Genomic DNA, 18,745 nt, shown 5'->3' on the forward strand with positions numbered 1-18,745 from the left:
GGAGCCGCGCTGGGGCGATGCTCTGACAGACGGAGCCGTGTAGATAAAAACTGGTTAATGGATGCGCGGGTCCTGGCCCCCCTTCGCCGAGAAGGAAGCAAGTAGTGCTGCTGCGGGTTTCTGCTAGGCTCCCTTAGCGCCCAGAAGTGACACGGCGAGGGATCGTTATGAGGAACTGCTGAGAGAATTTTGGTTATTTAGTGTTCGGGCTTAATGACTTTTAGTTAAGCTTCTCTTAGTTTAAATGTCTTTTTGCTGAGAAGGCTTCATTAGGACAAACTAGCAAGTCTTGCTCCCTTGGGATGGTGAAGCTTGCGCCTGTGGTGTGGAAAGAATTTATTTGGAAGAGACAAAAAATGGTGAGGGCTCCTCTTCCACTTCTGCAGCCAGAGCCCAGAAAGTAGAAGGCTTAAGAAACAAGAGGTTTCTGACACCGTTGCTTGAACTGGCTTTAGATTGCAGAACTTGATGCTTTTTAGTTGTACACAGCAACGCTTTATGAGTTTGTCTAGTTACAGTAATTAGCTGCAACTTTTGTGTAAAAGATTTGCTCCTAGGGCTAGTTGAACCATTGCATCCTCCAGTATAGACTGGAAGTCTCAAGTGTTGCAGTTGTACTTGTTCAGCATTTCTTCCAAATTTCCTCTTGCAATGTATTGCCTTGCTTTTCTGGGCATGCTCTTTGAGGTCTCCAACACTGTGGGGTTTCATCCAGTTCTTGGAAGTCATCTTGCTTGTCTCATCCGTAGCATGTACTGTTAATGTCTTATCCCTGATCGGTAGTCACTTCTTTGAAACTGTACTTCTGCACTAACCGTACAACTCGTTGCTTCTTGTGGTGCTTGTAAGCACTTGGACAGCCATCTGACTGAAGACTGCTTGGAAACTGGAGCTACCCAAGGTCTCAACCAGTGAGAGCTCATTCCTTTGGAGGATGGTTTATTCCATGGTGTAGCAGAGGTTTGTCAAATTTTGAATGAGGCTCAGTGCTAACTACTGGAGGATGTAGAGTGAGGATTCAAGGCAAGTATGAGCTAAGACTTTGGAATTACTTGCTACATCTGAAGCGCAAGATTTCTTCCTAATGGACAAGGCATTCGTGGAGTCATGCTGCATTAAAGATGCTTGCTGAAGGAGTTGGATAAATTCCTTGGGGGGGAAAGGACTTCTGGAGTCTGAAGTCTGAAGTCAACAGAGAAGGCCAACGATGACAAGCTACCAAGGATGACAAACTGGCCCTGCGAGGTATAGTTGTCTTGGTTTTGTTGTGCTGTGCTTTATTTCTTACTGTGGGTAGAGGGGGTGGCAGGAGTGAGGTGGAGTTAGTTCTGAAGGCTTCACATTCAAACTTGCAACTGTCTGGCAGGTGTTAACTCTTTTAATCTCAGTTCTTCATGAGATCACCACCTGTTTCTTATCTATTGCCCCCTGTGCTCCAGAAGCATAGTCTTCTGCTGCTTATTATTGCTGTCCCTGTAAAGGTAGAAATGAAGAATCTGTCCATATTGTCACCTGCTTTACTGAACTGCCAAATACTTGAGTTACAGGAAAACTAAATGGCAGATGAAAATATTAAATTATTTTCTTAACGGCTTCTTCATTAATGGAGAAACCAAACTGGGTATTTTACTAACTTATATAGGCACAAGTAGTGCTGGCTAGGGTGTTTAGCCCCTGATAAAGGCCCCATAAAGTAATGAACCTGTCATAGGAGGCAGGTAAAACCATGAACATTGCAGTGTACTTGCTTTGACAATCATCTGTCGTTCACAAGACAGGTGCAATACTGCAGCTTTGCAGCCAGTGGGTTTGAGACACTGACCCCTTGCTCTGCTAGCCGAAGACCTGAGCTGTACCTGGAGGCCAGCATGTGGGACTAGTAAAGTAGAGAATGTGGCAGCATATGCCAGTGAGGTCAAAGGGCAGAACTGTCCTGGAGGGAAACCAGTGCCTTATGGTTTTTGTCTGCTGAATTGCCAGAGCATGCTATCTCAGTAGGAGTCAGATTACCTGAAGCTTGTGTACATCCCGTCGTTACTAGAGCAGAACCTTTCCTTCATTTCCCTCATTAGCTGACCAGATGCTGACACTCATTCTCAGGTAGTGACAGCAAGCTGCTTTCTGAACTCCACCTTGAAACCAGGTAGATGCACAAACAGGATTGTGATGATTTCCTGCATAGCTGGAAATGAGACTAAATAGTTTGGGAAGACCTATGTTGAATTAATATCTCCGATGAGGAGAGTGGCATTTAATTTAACATTGTTAAAGTATATATACCAGGATGGAGTGTTTGCAGCTATTGGGGAAAGCTGCCACACGTGGACTGAATCATTAAAATGCCATTGCACTTTTGTAACTGTGAGTTGGCTTGTAATGCGGAGCTCAAACTACAGCCTTGGAATAGCTTTCTTAAAAAATAGGTATTGTTGAATCATTGCAAATAGCTTTTTTTCTCAATTAGTTATTTTGATTCTGGTTTTTTGTTTCTGGTTTTTTTATGAAGCAACAAAACAAAGAATATGTAGTAAGAATAAATCTCTTCCTACATCGACAAATTCTTAGGACAGCATGCCTTGTATTTCATTAGACATGAACCTTAACAATAGAACTGTATTTGCATTGAACAGCTGCATTTGCAAAAAGCAGCTCTTGTACCATTCAGATCATAATGTAATCCCTTTTCTTCCGATTCTCCTTCAGATGCTGTCAAGATAGACTACAGTGCACTCAATTAGGAAGAAAATGATGTATACTGAGATGCTTCTCTGCCTGGTCACTGTTATTTTGAAGCAGCAAAAGAGGAGTGTTGCAGAGATCCTTGGTTGCTGACGAAAGACAGTAATCGTGATGATGAGGTACAAGAAAAGGAAGTAAGAATAACAGCTGGTGTCTGAAATTGTAGTTGCAGAGATGGACAGAAGGTGAGATGCTGGGGCTGAAGACGGAGGATTCAAGACACGTGAAACACCAGAGCTCTTGGGTGGCTGGAGATGGAGATACATGACTTTTAATACACCTTGGAAAACGGACTCAGAAGGGACACCTGCAAAGTGATCCCTCTTCCAACATTGGTGTTCCTTCGCTAGTGAATTTATACACTTTATTCTGGTCATAACCTTTTGGATAGCTTTTCCTAAACATCTTTCCTTGTGGCTTCGTTTTGCTTGTATAACTCTTGTTTATGCAGTCAGAATTTCTCTGCATGCCTATGACTTGCTTCTTCCCTGATACATTGGTTTTTACAGTAGAAAGCGTGTCATCCTTACTGATTGATACCTTAAGCAATTCAATGATTGAGAAAAACAAAAGAACTTTCTTATCATACAGATATGCTGCTGTTTGCGTACCTCAAGTTGTTTTGAATCAGTTGAGCAATTAACAAGGGGTGCTGTCAGAATCTGTTGTGGTCAAAATGATTGGACTGATGTGGCTTGACAGCTGAGGGGGATTTGCTTCCTCAGTTAAGGAAACTGTTCCAGACAGCGTGCTTCCAGGTAGTCTGTGTATCGCATAGTCAGTCTTCTGTACCTTTCATGGAGCAAAAGAGATGAGAAAAGCTGCTTCAGTGACTACAGAGTGCTCAGGAAGCTGTGGCTGACACAGATATTTCTACCTGACTTTTAATTACCTAGTTCTTCAAATCAATGACAATCCAATTGCCACTTGCTACTCAGAATGGCACTTCTTAATCTTGGCACTGCTTCATTGCAGATGTAAACATCCTTAATTTCTGATAGTTTTGGGTTCTCTGTTCTTCTGATGGCTATGGAGGATAAAGTTAAGATCCTCTTACGGTTCAAGTCTTTAAGTTTTTTCACGTGCTCACTGGTGCAGTGTAATATTGCTGCCTTGATACATCAAGAGGAATTTTAGCAAAAATCCGAGTCTTGTGCCCTCAGTGAATTGTTGCTGAAGTGTGGATCCAAGACACTTGTGTTTGGTTTAATTTACTGGTTTTTTAATTGATCGAGAAAACAAAATATGGGCAGGGTTGCCAAATAACAGCAGAAATGTACAAGAATAAAAGAAAAAAACCTTTTTATGGAGTGCTTGCACTATGAGAACACTCATCCATGCAAGCTATAGATAAAATACTTCATCCTGGAGTGTTTTAGTGATAAGCAGTTGCTTGTCCAGTAGTTTTGTAGTCATTGAGGGAAGATTAACAAAAGAGATGTTGAGTAAAAATAAGGGTTATAACATTAGTGAAGAATTTCAAAGTTACTGAAGTGAAGAAAATTCTTCCCTTCCCCCCAGAAAAACCTGCTCTGTGGCCAAGTCATTTCTACTATCTATTCAACAGATCTGTTGAATAAACTGTCTCTGCGAAGGTTTATAAGCATTTTTCTAAACCTAACATTTTCTAATCAGTAGAGTTTCACCCTCTTTGATAGTGCTTTGGAAAACAGCTTGGCCTGTCATCTTATTACAGCTTCTTCCATTTTATTATCAAAATGCTGCAGTAAATATGGTGGGTTTTTTCCTTTAGACGCTTTCTTACAAGCACTTCAGCCACCACCAAGAAGACTGGCAGCCTGTAGTCAGCAGTGAAGTGCAGTTGTTCTTTAGCAGGCGTTGGTTTTTGATTCATACTGTGACTTGCCAGAATCCCAGTACATGGGTACTCTTGCCCAGATATGAAAAAAATTATTTCTAACCAACAGTAGATGCTTCGGTTTTATTTCAGTTTGTTATGTAGCTTTAGAATGATTTCCTTCTGTTATGCACTTTTCTGAAGCTGCTGGAGCTTCTGCTGCTCCTGATGGGACTCAGTTCGGTATTGTTCTCTCTGCAGCCTTCCACACGTAGGATTTTTCTGATGTGTTCTGTATTTAGCAGAACAACTGAGAACCGTGAGCCTGATTCTGTTGATTAATGATGATTTGGGAGCATTACGCTGGTGTTTTTGTGTAACACGTGAAGTTGCTTTAAGAAGTCTTTGGAGAGGTTTTTTGGCTGTATGATCGACATAAATTACACTTTAAGAAGTCTTTGGAGAGGTTTTTTCATTGTAAGTTGAAATTTTTTGGCTGTATGATCGACATAAATTAGGCTTTTCCTCATGGATGCTTGAGGAAGAGGGAACCGAAAACTGTTGCTAAGGAAGTGTGGTTTAGTATCAATCAGATTGTTAAATTCAGCGTGCGAGTCTGTCTTTCTTATCTGTTATCAAACACCTCTTTCTAGTGCAGAATGAACTGCTCAGTGTCAGTCTAGATTCGGGTTTGGGTCATCTTGTGACCAGCTTAGGAGTTGTGTTGGACCAGTTGAAGACCAAGCTGCTGTGTAAGCTGAAGCCGTTTGATCTGCAGTCCTTTAACTGAAACTTGTTTCTGGGTTTGGTCTAGGTCCCTACTGCTTCCCATGAGGCTTGTGGGAGTGTTTACATTCTAATTTATAATGTAGAGTTTGAAAGGAATGGTTTGAGAAAGCTTTATATAAAATAAGTTGCTAAGGGTTATAAAGTAAGATCAGATATATTTATCTTTGTATTATTCATTAAGCACTTTTTTTTAGATGGTTTCATTGACTTTTTCTGGCAGTTTAAATTTATGGTTGCCTAATTGTTAAGCTGTTGCCATTCCTGATAGAAGTTACTTGCTTTTGTTGATCTTAAGGGAAGAAAAAAAAAAGGCAAAAAAAAAAAAAAAGCCAAGTGGTCATACCATAGGATTTTCCTGAAGTGCTACGAATTTTCTTAAGCAGACACTGCTTGCCTCTTCATGCTCTGTTTAAGAACACAAGCAAAACTGTTCAAGAAATGTTGGTTCTGCTTATCTTCAAATAAAGAGAATCCTGGTTGTTTCCCTTTTGAGAGTTAAAAAAGATTGAAAGATTGAACATTCAGAAAAAGTGATCAGATGGGTTGAGTGAAAACGGAGCCATGGAGGCAGGGATTTGTAGCTGATGTAGACTGTATTTGCCCATTAGAATTTGTTGGGGTATTTTGAAGAATTTAAGCTTTTGTGAAAAGATCTTAAGCTGCTCTTTTAGTAATTTCCCTTATCATAAGATAGACATTTTGGTGTGTGTGTGTAGGAGGGAAGGGATGGGTTCTGTCATTATTTAAGGGAGGGGTTAAATGTTTAGATAAGAATCTTATCTAAACATCACTACACTTCAGAAGTTGTTAGTCTGTTTTTATCATGTGTATTCTTAACATAGGACTCTGAAGGATCTGGTGGGATTCAAGCCATACTCCTTTTTTTCACGGGTGATAAGGCAGGGTGGCCCAGTTTTTTAATTTAAAATCTGAGCTGACTTTATGAGAAAGATGGAAACCCCCTGGTAACTTGATCTTCTTTTTTGAAACTGGTCATGTGACGGTGTATGCTAACAGATGTTCTCATTTCTTGTCTTCTCTTACTAAATCTTGCATCTTACTCAGTCTTGCATCATGTCTTAGATAATGGACTTCTTGGGACTTGCTTTGAGTATCCTCAAATAACACTGTTTCATTCTCGGTCTGAGCCTTTAGGTACTACAGTAGTGCAGATACTAAAATTACATGTTTCTATGATAATTGTACACCAAGCTATCCTGTAATCTTCCTTGTTAGTCTAGTCGTTTTCTTCTTTCGCTTGTATGACTTTGAACCCTAAATGATACTAAATCTTACTTAAGTAGCAATGAAGCTGATTTACTACCTACCTAATACAGATAAACTACGCTGGCAAGCTAATGGCACCTCATGATGTTTTCCTCTGCCGAGGTGGATATTCTACTAAAGTAGAGCTTGATAGTGCTAGGAGATGATGGCCTTTGAGAAGCATGATGTAATTGCCCCCCCAAACATAAATGCTTAGGAAAAATGTTTGGAACTTTATCTCCTGAACTAGGAGTAGGTTATTGTTGTTGACTCTGTTTTGGCTGACTGTGGATAATGTTTCAGGTCATGGCCTGATGTGGTATTTTTGTTTGTTTGTTCTTATTCCTATAGGCTCTGTGTTACAGACCGAAAGAGTTGTGATGAGGCTATTTAAGTCTACAATCTGTTTTCTAAGCAAAGGAGAAAATAGAGCTGTTCTTCATCTCTCTGGTTTATCATGCTCTGTATTTTTACTGTCGGATTGACTTAGTAATTTAACACTTCTCGAAATACAAAGTGCTAGAGTATACTGTAGGGAGAATGTAATACAAACTTGTTCAGTTCTGCTTTAAAAATAAAAACATTAAAGGCAGCATCTTCCAGGCAGCTCAGATCAGCTCTGATCTTTAAGAGAATACTTCTGCAAGTCTGTAGTTTCTGGGTACAGTATTTCAGATGTCAGTGTTTGAATTGTAAATAATGCTTGGGACTGCTGGGCATGCTGTTACTCGGGTACCTCCACAAACACTCTGTAGCTGTGCATGGTGAAGTTCTTAGGAAAAATGAAACTCTTGGCATAATCAAAATAGTTGTGTTAGCTAGTCAAATGGAGAGAAGTTCTCCTGTTCTATTTTTGCCAGAGTGCTTTTAAGTTAAAGCAATAACTTCTGGAGATGTTTCTTAAGACCTGCTGCATAAGGGTATGCAATCTGCAAGAAACTAAATGCATGATCTAGCATATTTAAATCTCAGCAGCAGTTAAATGAGCACCAGGACTATGCCCAGACATGAAATTTTCAAACTAATGAGTGCCTTAGCAGGCAAGTGGATTTCTATTAGAGGCTGTTGTGTGTTTGAACTTCATAACATTTAATTCTTGCTATAACTGCAAACAGGAATGAAAACTCAGGTGTGAAATTAAATAATTATGGCACCATTATTTGAATATAGGGCTTAGTATTTGGATGAGACAGATTGTTGGGTTTTGGTTTAAGGTGGTTAAGCTCTTGTGTTAGTGATTGAGAGAACTGGAGGCGTTTTGAGTTCCGTGCAGTGGAATGGTAAAATGATGAAATTGGGGCTTGAAAGATGCATTGTGAAAATTATGCCAAAGCAAGCTGACTGCTAATATTTGCCATTGGTGTAGGACTGAGATTAAACTGCCTGTTTAAGCTCTGAAGCACTGAGCTTTGCGTAGCTGAAATTTAAACTGGTTAAAACTGTCCTATTTTGTGAACTACAGAAGTGCAAAGGAAAGCTATACTGGAGGCTTGTTTCAGAAGTTAAATGACTGTCTGGAAAAATAATGGGAGGAGTAAGGAGGATTGTGCCTTGGTGGATTTACACCAGTGAGAATTTACAGGCACTTATGACATACTGCTGCATAAGGGTATGCAATCTGCAAGAAACTAAATGCATGATCTAGCATATTTAAATCTCAGCAGCAGTTAAATGAGCACCAGGACTATGCCCAGACATGAAATTTTCAAACTAATGAGTGCCTTAGCAGGCAAGTGGATTTCTATTAGAGGCTGTTGTGTGTTTGAACACTTCATAACTTAATTCTTGCTATAACTGCAAACAGGAATGAAAACTCAGGTGTGAAATTAAATAATTATGGCACCATTATTTGAATATAGGGCTTAGTATTTGGATGAGACAGATTGTTGGGTTTTGGTTTAAGGTGGTTAAGCTCTTGTGTTAGTGATTGAGAGAACTGGAGGCGTTTTGAGTTCCGTGCAGTGGAATGGTAAAATGATGAAATTGGGGCTTGAAAGATGCATTGTGAAAATTATGCCAAAGCAAGCTGACTGCTAATATTTGCCATTGGTGTAGGACTGAGATTAAACTGCCTGTTTAAGCTCTGAAGCACTGAGCTTTGCGTAGCTGAAATTTAAACTGGTTAAAACTGTCCTATTTTGTGAACTACAGAAGTGCAAAGGAAAGCTATACTGGAGGCTTGTTTCAGAAGTTAAATGACTGTCTGGAAAAATAATGGGAGTAGTAAGGAGGATTGTGCCTTGGTGGATTTACACCAGTGAGAATTTACAGGCACTTATGACATAGAAGTAAATGTATGGGAACCAAACTTTCAAAACCTCTGAACTGCCGCTTAATGCCAGGACAACACTGTAGTCTTTTTTTGAAGTGTTTTTGTACTCTAGAGGCTGACTTCTTTTTGAAAAATCAGTATGGAAACAAACTTCTAAACCAATCTTATTTTAGTGAGAGCTAATTGAGAATGGATTAAGTAATTTGAAGGCTAAATACTGCTGAAATCATTGCTGTTTCTGTAGTGCGCTCTGTGAAAAAAATTCTGTATTATTATAGATTGAGTGATGAACAATGAGTTGTAAAAGGGAGAAAACCCCATGTTTAAAATGTCTTGTGCAAACAGTGGTTTAAGAGGAGGGGAGAAAGATAAATATATGCAGGGGTTTTAAACAGTTTTCCTAATTGCATTGCTAAGCACCGTTATTAACTAGCTGTTTTCTTGATACTAAATGTCACTTACAGCAATTTGAGTACATTTAACATTTGAGATTTGTATTTCTATCAGGTGTAGATGAGTGTTTCGCTCATGTTCGTCTGGTGTGCCTTAATAGAGCTATGTTTTGGGTTGGATTTTTCTGAGCTGTTTGGCTCATTCTTTTGTCATCTTTTTTTGCAAGTAAAGCATGTGGATGGGGAAGAGCAAAACTCAAAGCTTGAATTCTTCTATTTCCTATAGGTTCAGGTGCAAGTCCATCCTAAACTTTCCTCTACTGAAGATGCATTACAGTATGTGGAGGAGTTAATTCTCCAGTTGTTAAATATGTTGTGTCAAGCCCAACCAAGAAGTTTTCTGGATGTAGAGGTATAGAGAATAATTGTTACAAATCTGTAATAATTTGAACTGTTACATGAAAAGTTAATATTATGTGGAGGGTTAATTCTCCAGTTGTTAAATATGTTGTGTCAAGCCCAACCAAGAAGTTTTTAGAGGTATAGAGAATAATTGTTACAAATCTGTAATAATTTGAACTGTTAACTGTTATATGTATCTTTATGTAGCAGAACCTTCTGCATAAAGCCTGCTGAGTTACCTAATAGCTGATTTTCCTATCAATTGAATTTGTTGTTCAATGCACAGTAAAACTATCTCTGAACTATATTACTGTATAATAGGTGATGGGTGTAACTTGTGTACATAAAGCTGACTGGTTTCTTTCAAGGGACCTTTTTTCTCCACTGATATTGCATGCAAACTATAGCTGCTTAGTCTGAGGCTTTGTGCTGCTTTCTCAGCTTGGTGATTTAGGCTGATATACCCCCCGTTGTCCCCGAAATTTGAACAAAAATAGTTCAGTCACTTTCTCAGAATGAGTTGAGGAACACTTCTTTCCTCTGTATAGAAACCTCTTCTCTTACAATTGCCCTTTCAAAGATCTGCAACCTCTGCTGCTCAGAAAAGCAGCTTGATTTTCGAGAAGAGGGCTTGATCCGAGAAGAGTTTCTCTGAGAAACAAATTAGTTAAGCTAAATGAGTTAAGCTTCTAAGCCCATGAATGTCTTGGTAGCCCTTTGTGCTTAACCATGATTTGAAGACTTTAGTGCCAAGCTACGGACTCCATGTGCCTTTTGGTTTCCAGTCCTCAGGGGCTGTGCCTGTGCTGGGTTAGGTAACAAAACAAGATGCAACTTCCTCACATTCTGAAGAAAGTGGACTAATGGGCATGCCCCCGCTCCCCGCCTGCCCCTTCCTCCCCCCGAAAAGCCACCCCAAACCTCCTTAAAGAAAAAAAGGTAGCTGTCTCCGAGTTCAAGATTCATGAATTTCATCCTTCCTCTTCTCTTTTGAACACTGACACCTCTAATGGTGTTCCAGTGTCCCCTTTAATGGCTGGTCTGTTTTGCAACATCATCCTGGTCTGGCAGCTCAAGAGACAAGAGGTTTGTGGAAGGTTGTTTAATGCTGTGTTTTAAACAATGCTAACAAAAAACTTGACACACAGCGTTGCATTATGAGTCTTATGGCTGTGAAGTCAGGATGAGAAATGCAAGACCTAGAGATGATCAAGCAACCTCAATTTACCCCTTTTGTGTTTATGCATAATGATGCTGTCTTTAATTATATGGTCATACACATTTATTTTTTCCCCCAGGATACCTTCATTGTTCAGTCAGCAGGCTGGACTATGTTAGGGGAGCGAATTGGTATTAGATAGTGAATGAGACTTTTTTTTTTTGGTAGGACCTCTCCTTTCCTTTTGCAGAAGTGTTATGATGAGGGGAGAAAAAGAAATGCCTGTACTTTGGAAAGTTGGGTGCCACCTTTATAGAATTGTATTCTGTCCCAGTTTTTTGTCAGAAAGTTTTTGTTTGTGTACTTTGTCCTGTACCAGCTCTTTGTATGTGGTCATTAACTTCCATCTTCCTCATTTCATGGTTGCTCAAATGGGGGTCATATTTACGTAAGTGAGCACTTGCAACCGAAACAGTCAGTGGCAACTGTGGTCTGAAAAAATAAAATGTGAAGTTATCTGAGAAATTACATTTCTAGCATCTCTGAACACCAGGGCTACCAAAAACAATGAAGCTTTTGAACTTCCAGACACCTGTGTGTGAGTTCCAGCAGGAGGGTTATTCAATGCATGGGAGAGTGTAGGTGTCTTCAGGCACCCTGACTGCTGGAAGGAGTAAATAAACTGGGGCATATATGGTCCAACTGTAGACTATGAAACTGTTTTAAAATATGTGGGTGCTGTTGGACTTTCTCTTTTCCTGTTATGTTCACTGCCATCGTCAGAGCAGTTTGCATGTATACAATCTGGACCATGTGCTGATCAGTAAAGGAGAAACAGAAAGCTCATATCTCATTCAGTGACCATTCTGTACAGGGAATAAAGTGCTAGGATAAAATGTAGTCATGTATTTAAATGCTGAATTACCAGGCATGTGTGCAAGGGGAGCAAACTGTGCCTGCAATGGCAACTTAATTCTGTCATTTCTCAAATTTTGGGTGCTAGATTATTCTATGATAATGATATTCTGATACAGCCTTATGAATGTAGTGAGCAGCATGTACCAAAATGATAACATTTACGCATGTTGTACAAGCTTTTATAGTTGAAATACTAACATTAGCAAACATTTCTTTGTTAAGTAATGGAAAGTGATTTGATAATGTAGTAATATTGCTAAGCTCATTCAGATTGTGCATTTACCCTTTAGTCCTGTTTTTTTTAAGGATCGCGTTCAAAAAAGTTTTCCCCATCCTATTGATAAGTGGGCAATAGCTGATGCCCAATCTGCTATTGAGAAGAGGAAACGAAGAAATCCGTTATCTCTCCCAGTAGAAAAAATCCATCCCTTATTAAAGGTAAGCAGTGATTTAATCTTGCTTTTAGAATGCAATTAGAAGTTGACACCTTTGTTTCATGTAATGTCTGTATGCTCCCTGAAATGTAAACAAAAAGGAATAAGAATATCTGTGTTTGGTACAAAGTTTTATTTTAAGTGTTCCAGCTTAGTTAATTGCATATATTTCTTTTTCACTTAAAAATTAGCTAATTTTCTATTGGACAAAGCCAAGAACTCCTTTGCTATGAATTTGATTTTTCTTGTTTCATTTTGCATGACTGAGAAAACGCTCAAGAAACTTCTGGAAATAGCCCTAAATGTTTAAGTGAGGTTTTTGGGACAGTCATTGGCTGTTGTCACATCCACAGTTAATAGAGCAGCATCTAGAATGACACTGTTTCTTCTCTAGGCCTACAGACTACTGTGTTTCTATTACTAAAGTAGACTGTGGATATGTGGTGAATGTTAATTGAGTAGGGTCTTAAACTTACTGGTTTTAGTTGTAACCTACAGTGTGTATTTCATCAACTGAGTAACATTGGAAACGCTTATTTTTTTCCTTTCAGGAAGTTCTAGGCTACAAAATTGACCACCAAGTGTCTGTTTACATAGTGGCAGTATTAGAATACATTTCTGCAGACATCTTAAAATTGGTTGGGAATTATGTGCGGAATATAAGACATTATGAGATTACAAAACAAGATATTAAAGTGGCAATGTGTGCTGATAAGGTAAGCCTAACTCTTGTTTCTCATGTTAACAGGAAGTTTTAGTTAAGTTTTGAGAGGACAATGTCTATTCCTTATTGAGTACATGGAGTGTCGTACCTTTGAAAGAAGAAATTACTGCCATAAAATATGGTTCCAGTAATAAAGCTACCAAAAAGCTCATTGAGATTACAGAGCTGTTGCTTGTGCTTATTAATAGTTGTGTCTCTCTTCCTTTTGATATCACTTGCCTAAACTCAACAATGTGTGAATGCTTTAAAAATTATTGTGAAGCAGCACTAACTTAAAAATTTAACATTCCTAAGCTGTAATAGTGGAGCCTTATTTTGTAGCTTGAAAAAAGAAGGCTGAAATTAAGCTTGGGTGTTCTCCCAAAATAAATAAGGCTGTATTGCATGCGAAAAGTAGTGTTTCGATGGTCCAGCATTTTAAAACAAAAAACCCACCTGCATTAGCATCTCAGCCTAATCCTCCTTAGTCGTCCATACTTTCATCTGCAGTTAGTCTTTCTTGTAGCTTCAGAAGATTCATTAGGTTCAGACAGGAATTGCCTCTCTTTCCAGCAGTGATAGAGCAAGGTTCCCTGTCTGTCTTTCAGGTGCCTTTGCACTCTACCTTCTGTGGCCACCTCATTAGCATCTCAAGTTTTCCATTGTTTAAAAAACAAAGCTTGAATTTAATCCTTTAAAGGATGGGATTTAAGAATCTCTAATCTTGCTGAAGTCCAGGGATTTCAGATTTATCACCTTTTTCAGTATTTTGTCTTGATCTATGTTAATCAATATCTTCAGTTGGGATTGTCTCTGTGTTTCAATGAATGCCTTTGTCTCATTCCTGCTTGCTTTTTTCCATCCTACTTTCTTCACCTCTCTTTACTCTCTCGTAAGATATCTGGTGAGGTCTTAATAGTCAAGTACTTCCCAGTTAGGACAGTAGTCTTGGTCATTCTTGCTTTTGGGCATATCTGCCTGAGTCATTAGGGCAGGGTTTGAAGGTGTATGTTTGAATATTTGTCATAGAATAATAACAGGAACAAGTGCTGTTGCTGCATGCTTCTTTCTATCCTAGGAAAGGTGGTGAGCAGAAGAGCCATGGTGAAGTTGATTTAGGAACTTCCATTACATTGCATTGGAGAAACTCTTTGATATGTACACGGAAGAAACTTTTGAAAGGCTCTAAAGCAGGCCTGTTGGTTTACTGCCTCAGCAGAACAAGCCATTGAAAGGTGCTCCCAAGGTGTTTTCTTTCCAGTTGCATCAAGAAACTTCATAGTATATTATGTTCATACCCATAACATGTTCTGCTTGTTTTTATTTTTTGAAACAAAACAACCAGAACAGTTTCTTGACCCTGTGTATCATTTTTTTCTCAAGCACTTTCACACTTGCTTTTGTGCCATCCATCCATCTGGAAAATTTTGCCTTGTCTGCAAAAACCAAACTCCACTAAAATGCAAGCTGTTTTTCTTCTATCTGCTCGTGCTTCTGATTGCTCTGAATTCAGTATCTGGGGTATAATTACTTTAATTTGTTTCTGTGGATTTCATAGTAGTGAGATATGCACCTTGTGAATACAGCCTGGAATCTTCTAGCTCAAGTATGTGCTAGAACTGCGTCTGTGAAGTAAAGTTATAAATGTTGGGGCCTCCTTGAATACCTGCATTATTCCATGTAATTTCCTACACTAGTGACCCTATAATGTCCTATTCCCCAGAATTAGTTAGGATTCTCCTGAGTTCCGTGTACATTCACTGGCTTTGAAAGATGAATCACCTTCTGTTCTTGGAGCTTCAGAAGTCAGTCTTAATGCAAAATGTCCATTGTTCTGCTTTCAGAGAAGCTTAAGACCAGGGTGTGTAGCAGGGACCTTTGAGTCACTAGGAGAAAGAACCTGCTGTGTGCCCATTTCCCTCTTCACTAGACCTGTATATTTTTAAGGAGTGTTAGGACAAGACCTGGGTGAAGAATGACTGCTCTAGGTAGGTGTGTTTCTTCCAATATTCAAGTCTGATGAACCTACCAGACCATCTCTTGAACTTACAGATTCCCCAGGTATTCTCTTGCAGAATAGTTCATTTGTCTAATATCAGTAGTCAACAGCTTGGTTAACTGACATGTCTTCTGGAGAAGCACCTGTGATATGCTTTAAAGAAGGAAGGCTTTTACTGTAAATACCAGGGTAAATGTCATGTTTGTTTGTGGCTTGTTCAGAAGTTTAATTCTTGATCTCCAGTTCTATAATTATTTTGAAAAATACTTTTTCATTCTGTTTTCTGCCATTTTAAAAACTCTAGTTCATGTTTAATGTGTTAGCCTTCCCTCCTAGGGAAGTTCTCAGAGGAGTATTTAGAGCTTTGATCCTGCAGTCTTTTCCTCAGTCTTTTCAGTGATTGACAGCAGTCATGTCAGTCTCTGCAGTAACAGGCGTAGGTTGCCATGGCTTCACCTCCATCTGTTCGGAAGGGAGGCTGGCAAGCAGCACTTAAGTTGTAATTTATTTTGAAGTTTGCATGCATTGATACACTTCATGACTTCCTGGAAGGGGTGTAGCTCTGGGCAGGAGATTTGTTTATAAATACTGTCCCATCTGTCTATCCCAGGACAAAGTCATCTTGTATGTTGAACTACATCTTATGCTGGCTTGTTGTAAAGATTTGTGTCCTGGTTTTGGCTTGGATGGAGTTAATTTTCTTCCTAGTAGCCGGTATAGTGCTGTGTTTTGGATTTAGTGTGAGAATACATCTACATCATTGTAGATTGTTTGTGGACCTGCTTTAGGTTTTCTTTCTGCTAAAGATACTTCAAATTAGGGTGCCTTTTACTAATTTGCAGTCAACTTACCTAGTTTACCTTTAAGATGTTCTTTGAGTATCATGGAAGCAACCCAAAGTGTGATTTCTGTTTGCCACTTGCTAAGTCATTGTAATGACTCCTGGCTCAAATACCATGTTTGGAAGAAGTGCTCAGTGATCTACTTTTCTTGAGAAGTTCGAATTATTAATTGCTTGCATTTGGTAAGCCTTGCTTGGGTATGAATTGGGACCTCTGGTAGTCAAAGTTTTTAGAGGTCCTTTTGTCTATGTAGTTCTGCAATGTGACTTCCACCTTTTCTGAAGCTGGTGCGCTTCTTTGAGGGTCCGTTTTAGCAGGAGAACTCAGGAGTTACTAAGGACAGAAACCAGGCCACGTACAGCGTGTGGGCAGGCCAGTATTCATCACAGATAGATTACAGGGTTCTGAGCATGATCATGTGTGACTTCCTGTTAAAGCTAAAGCTGAAAAGCCAAAATGCACACACTTTTTGACTTCAGATAATATAGTAGTACCTTTAGAAATTTAGATTATGCACGGCTAATTCAGAGTAATAGAATACAGCTAAATGTGTCTGTATACTTCATAGACCTCTTAAAATTGTAATTGATTTTAGGACCAGGTTCTTGGAGAGATGCCTGGATTCGTCTAAATGACTGGGAATTCTTCAGAAATTGCCACTGCAAATAATGACTTGCAAATTCATAGCAATATTGCTTTTGTAATGCTCAACCAATTGCAGAATGATAATACATAGATCTTACTGCTGATCAGTCTGATTTTATGGGAATAATAGATTTCCTTTACTGGTAACTTACTGGTAGGTCTTGAAAAGAAGTTCTTCTCATTTTGTGGATTTCCCCCTCTTTGTTACCTAGGTATTAATGGATATGTTCCATCAAGATGTAGAAGATTTAAGTGCACTAACTTTATCTGATGAGGAACCCTCCACCTCAGGGGAGCAAACCTATTATGACCTAGTAAAGTCATTTATGGCAGAGGTTCGACAATATATAAGGGAACTAAATCTCATTATCAGAGTTTTTAGAGAGCCATATGCCTCCAACTCCAAACTGTTTTCATCTCATGTAAGTATTTTTACAAACTACAAACAAAAATCCCCTACTATAATATCTATAAATTTAGATGAACACTTCTAGAACTTAACTATTGTCCAGTTTAACATATGAATAGTAGAGGATGCACTTCTCTCGAGTTCTGAAATGGAAATAGTAAAGGAGCACTTGTGGGGAAGCACTGGTTTTGTAGAACTGTGGAAGAAACCACCCAATTTACTATATTCACTTGCAGGCCTGTAATTTAAGATTTGTCACTTGTTCTTTGCCATGTTTGAATAATTGTAAATTTTTATATATTTATACATATATCGCAGGCCTGTTTTAAGATTTGTCACTTGTTCTTTGCCATGTTTGAATAATTGTAAATTTTTATATATTTATATATATAGTCATTATTTTAAAAATAAATTCTATGATCTTATATAAACCATATAGAAAGTATATAATAAAATATATTGTAAAATCTTGTCCGACTTCAGGAAGCGCCTGACTTTTATATCATAACAGAGTAGCTTTGCACATAACATTCTTCCTCTTAGAAATTGTATCAGATTCCCTGATGATTTTTGTCTGGTTCTGTTGCTTTTTCAAGGATGTGGAAAATATATTTAGTCGTATATCAGACATTCATGAACTTAGTGTGAAGTTATTGGGTCATATAGAAGACACTGTTGAAATGACAGATGAAGGTAGTCCTCATCCACTAGTAGGCAGCTGTTTTGAAGACATGGCGGAGGTAAGAAAATACTTGGGGGGTTTTTTTGCTATTCATATGTATTTTAATGATTTGCACTTAGATGCTAAGTTCTAGCTGCCTTTGTTTAGGTTGAGATCTCTTCTTCCAGCCCCACCATGATGAACAGAGTGCCCATTTCTGAGAGTGCTTTTACCTTTTTAGTCTCCAAACCTCAGTTTTATAGGCCTGTTTAAACTTTAGAGAGCATGGGGTGGAAGGAATGACACCTGTGACTAGACTTCAACAGAAATGGAAGTATCCTGTAAATCGGCTGTAGATCAAGATTGCTGTGGAAAGACAAAGTGGAACAAGGGCTTCTTTGCCAACAGGCTTGCTAAGCTGGTGAGGAAGGCTTTTGAACTAGGCTCATTAGTGCATGGAGACCAAAGCTTGCAGATCAAAGAATTGAGAGGAGAAGGGGACGTGCATAACAGAAAGCATGACAACAAAGGCTCTTGCACCTTCCTCCTGAGAAGGTGGGATGACCAAAAGCTCATCTGAAGTGTCTTGTTTCCCCAGGGTGCATGTGCTCATGTACAGATAAGAGGGTCTGGGAGTCTGTGCACGGTTGCAGAGCTGTCATGTGACTGGAATTAGCAACATGGCAGGAAGGGTTGCATGATGGAGGGCTGTATGAATGAATACAGGCACTCAAGAAGGACAGGTGGGGAAGATGAGGCCAGGAGGCTTAACAACAGATCAGCTCAAATACATGGAGCTCTGTTATGGAATGAATGATGAGCTGGTTGAATGTTTAAGGATCAGGATCAGAGGAGGAGCCCACCAAAAGGGCATGTTGTGGTCAAGCTTTTCCTGCAAAGATTGCCCAGTTGACAAATGGCCAAAATCTTCTCTAAACAAGTAGGAGTCATCTCCTTATCACAGGCCCTGGTTCTTTCAGGAGAATAACCTTCCTGACATCTGCTGGGCGGACAACTTACTGTGGTTCAAGTAATCCAGAAGATTTCTGGAGGGCACTGGGGACAGCCTTTTGTGGCACATGCTGATAGGCCAACTGAGAAAGGTGCTGCCCTTGACCTCTTTCTCATGAACAAGGAAGAACTGGCAGGAACATCATAGCTAATGGCAGGCTTGGTCGCAGGTGGTAGAGATGGTAGAGTTTAAGGTCCTGAGAAAAGTGCAGGAGATAAGCAGGCTGAAGACCCTGGGCTTTGGGAGAGTAGACTTAGCTTGTTCAGGGAATTGGGAGGCAGGATCACATTGGTGGCTGCCTTGAG

At 39.3% G+C, this 18,745-nt stretch overlaps 1 protein-coding gene across 1 annotated transcript in view; it reads left to right on the forward strand.

Moving 5' to 3' along the window:
- Positions 1–18,745, forward strand: part of SOS1 (SOS Ras/Rac guanine nucleotide exchange factor 1) — a 54,790-nt gene that overhangs the window by 1,877 nt on the left and 34,168 nt on the right. The window contains exons 2-7 of the mRNA XM_009274824.1: positions 2,761–2,858; positions 9,543–9,668; positions 12,042–12,173; positions 12,721–12,885; positions 16,571–16,780; positions 17,364–17,507. Coding sequence (XP_009273099.1) covers positions 2,761–2,858; positions 9,543–9,668; positions 12,042–12,173; positions 12,721–12,885; positions 16,571–16,780; positions 17,364–17,507 — 875 coding nt within the window. The remainder of the gene's footprint in view (positions 1–2,760; positions 2,859–9,542; positions 9,669–12,041; positions 12,174–12,720; positions 12,886–16,570; positions 16,781–17,363; positions 17,508–18,745) is intronic.

The sequence above is a fragment of the Aptenodytes forsteri genome, unplaced genomic scaffold (assembly GCF_000699145.1).
Source record: "Aptenodytes forsteri isolate BGI_AS27 unplaced genomic scaffold, ASM69914v1 Scaffold272, whole genome shotgun sequence".
Classification (NCBI taxonomy): domain Eukaryota; kingdom Metazoa; phylum Chordata; class Aves; order Sphenisciformes; family Spheniscidae; genus Aptenodytes; species Aptenodytes forsteri.